Source organism: Atta colombica, unplaced genomic scaffold (assembly GCF_001594045.1).
Source record: "Atta colombica isolate Treedump-2 unplaced genomic scaffold, Acol1.0 scaffold52, whole genome shotgun sequence".
NCBI lineage: Eukaryota > Metazoa > Arthropoda > Insecta > Hymenoptera > Formicidae > Atta > Atta colombica.
The window spans coordinates 1,397,147-1,398,844 of NW_017259542.1; the positions used below are offsets into that span (position 1 = coordinate 1,397,147).

The 1,698-nt window shown below is 24.7% G+C and overlaps 1 protein-coding gene across 1 annotated transcript in view; it reads right to left on the reverse strand.

Annotated features, from left to right (window-relative positions):
• The window catches only part of LOC108691786 (tyrosine kinase receptor Cad96Ca), a 26,978-nt gene that overhangs the window by 4,300 nt on the left and 20,980 nt on the right, over positions 1–1,698 (reverse strand). Inside the window, exon 3 of the mRNA XM_018199692.1 lies at positions 1,358–1,470. Coding sequence (XP_018055181.1) covers positions 1,358–1,470 — 113 coding nt within the window. The remainder of the gene's footprint in view (positions 1–1,357; positions 1,471–1,698) is intronic.

The following is a 1,698-nucleotide window of genomic DNA, read 5'->3' on the forward strand; positions in this document are numbered from 1 at the left end:
GGCGCGCGCCAATGAAATTTGTTCAAATAAAATTGCTCTATAATTTACTAATGAGAAAAAGATTTGTTTGGACTCTAAGAGTTCTATTCTATTTACATTTGTTTCAAAAACAAATTTAATTTTAAATGAAACATATTTTGTTCAGTAAAAAAATGTAATTTTAATGAAAGTAATCACATTCTTAATTTAAATATTCATTTGGTTAGATTATTCCAATACATAAATTTGCATTAATTCAAAGAAATCTTTTCTCTGTATATAATTACATACTTTCTAATGTTTAAAACTTCTATTTCCTAACTTAATATTTATATTATATTTATATGTATAATATATATATTTATATAAAAATATTGATATATCTCTTATAATATACACATATAAATTAGATATTTCGTCGATTGAATGATCTGTTGAATTAATATCTTGACATAAAGAAAACATAAATTCTTTACAACAAGTGCTTCTTACACTTTACAATTTTTATTCAAGTAGTGTCCATTATCGTTAACGAAGTGGAGCATGAATAATGGAACGATCACCGTTGAGTTCCCTTAAGGTCGGCGGTTATTGCCATTTATGGGAAAAACTACTATTTCACAAGCTCGTTCAATTAAATACAATTTTTATTAAAATGTTAATTATTAAAATTTTTTCTAAATACAATGAGAGAATAAATTTTTATTAAATTAGAATAAATTAGAATAATTAAATTAGAATAATTAGAACAAGTTTAATTATTACAATAAATTATATTCTTTAAAGAGATAATTTGTTAATCTTAAAAGTGCGGAATATATTTTTTTAAATTAAGATTCATATTAATAAATATAAAAGGCAAAATTTCATGAATATACGATGCAAAGAATTATTTGAAAATGTTGCAGTAAAATTGCAACATATACGAAGACATCAAAAGTTAGGATTTTGTATATTATTAAATCACATTTTTAAATCATCATTGACCGAAATTCATAAATGATTTAAAAATAACATGTTTATCATTAATTTTTTTCTAAAGCTTTATAATATTAATATATTTAGAAATTAAAATTTTTTACATATTTTATATTAGAGCAATACTTATTTATCTTCAAAAAATCTAAAATTTTAATGTCAATACAAATTAACTGATATCTCTCTAGAATGTTACTATATATGTACATATATCTGTTCCTTCTTCGAAATCTAGCATTTACATTTTGCACAGCATTTACATTATCATATTTGTTTTCTTTTTTTAATAAACACGATAGATTGCATTGATCTATCCAAAATATCAACGCGCGGGGTGTGTGTGTGTGTGTGTGTGTGTGTGTGTGTGTGTGTGTGTGTGCATGTGTGTCAGATCACGCACCTTATCCTTGCCCGATTCGTTGTCGATTCATGTTCGATGTTAACGTAAACCCCAAGTTTCACTTTAACATGACCATCGAAAACAGTCACATAGAATGATAGATCTTGGCCTGCCTGAAAAGAAGAAGCAAAAAACGTAATTCAAGCGAACTCAATATCCGAACATTTGTGATTGCCATATATAGATACATTGTGTCGCCAATATTGAAAAGATATACTACATTCTTTCTTTGTAATAAATTTTTCAATAATTCCTATTTTAGTTCAACTCGTGCAATTTTTGTGTGAGTATGAAATATATGTATACATCGAAATAAATATATATATATATATATATATATA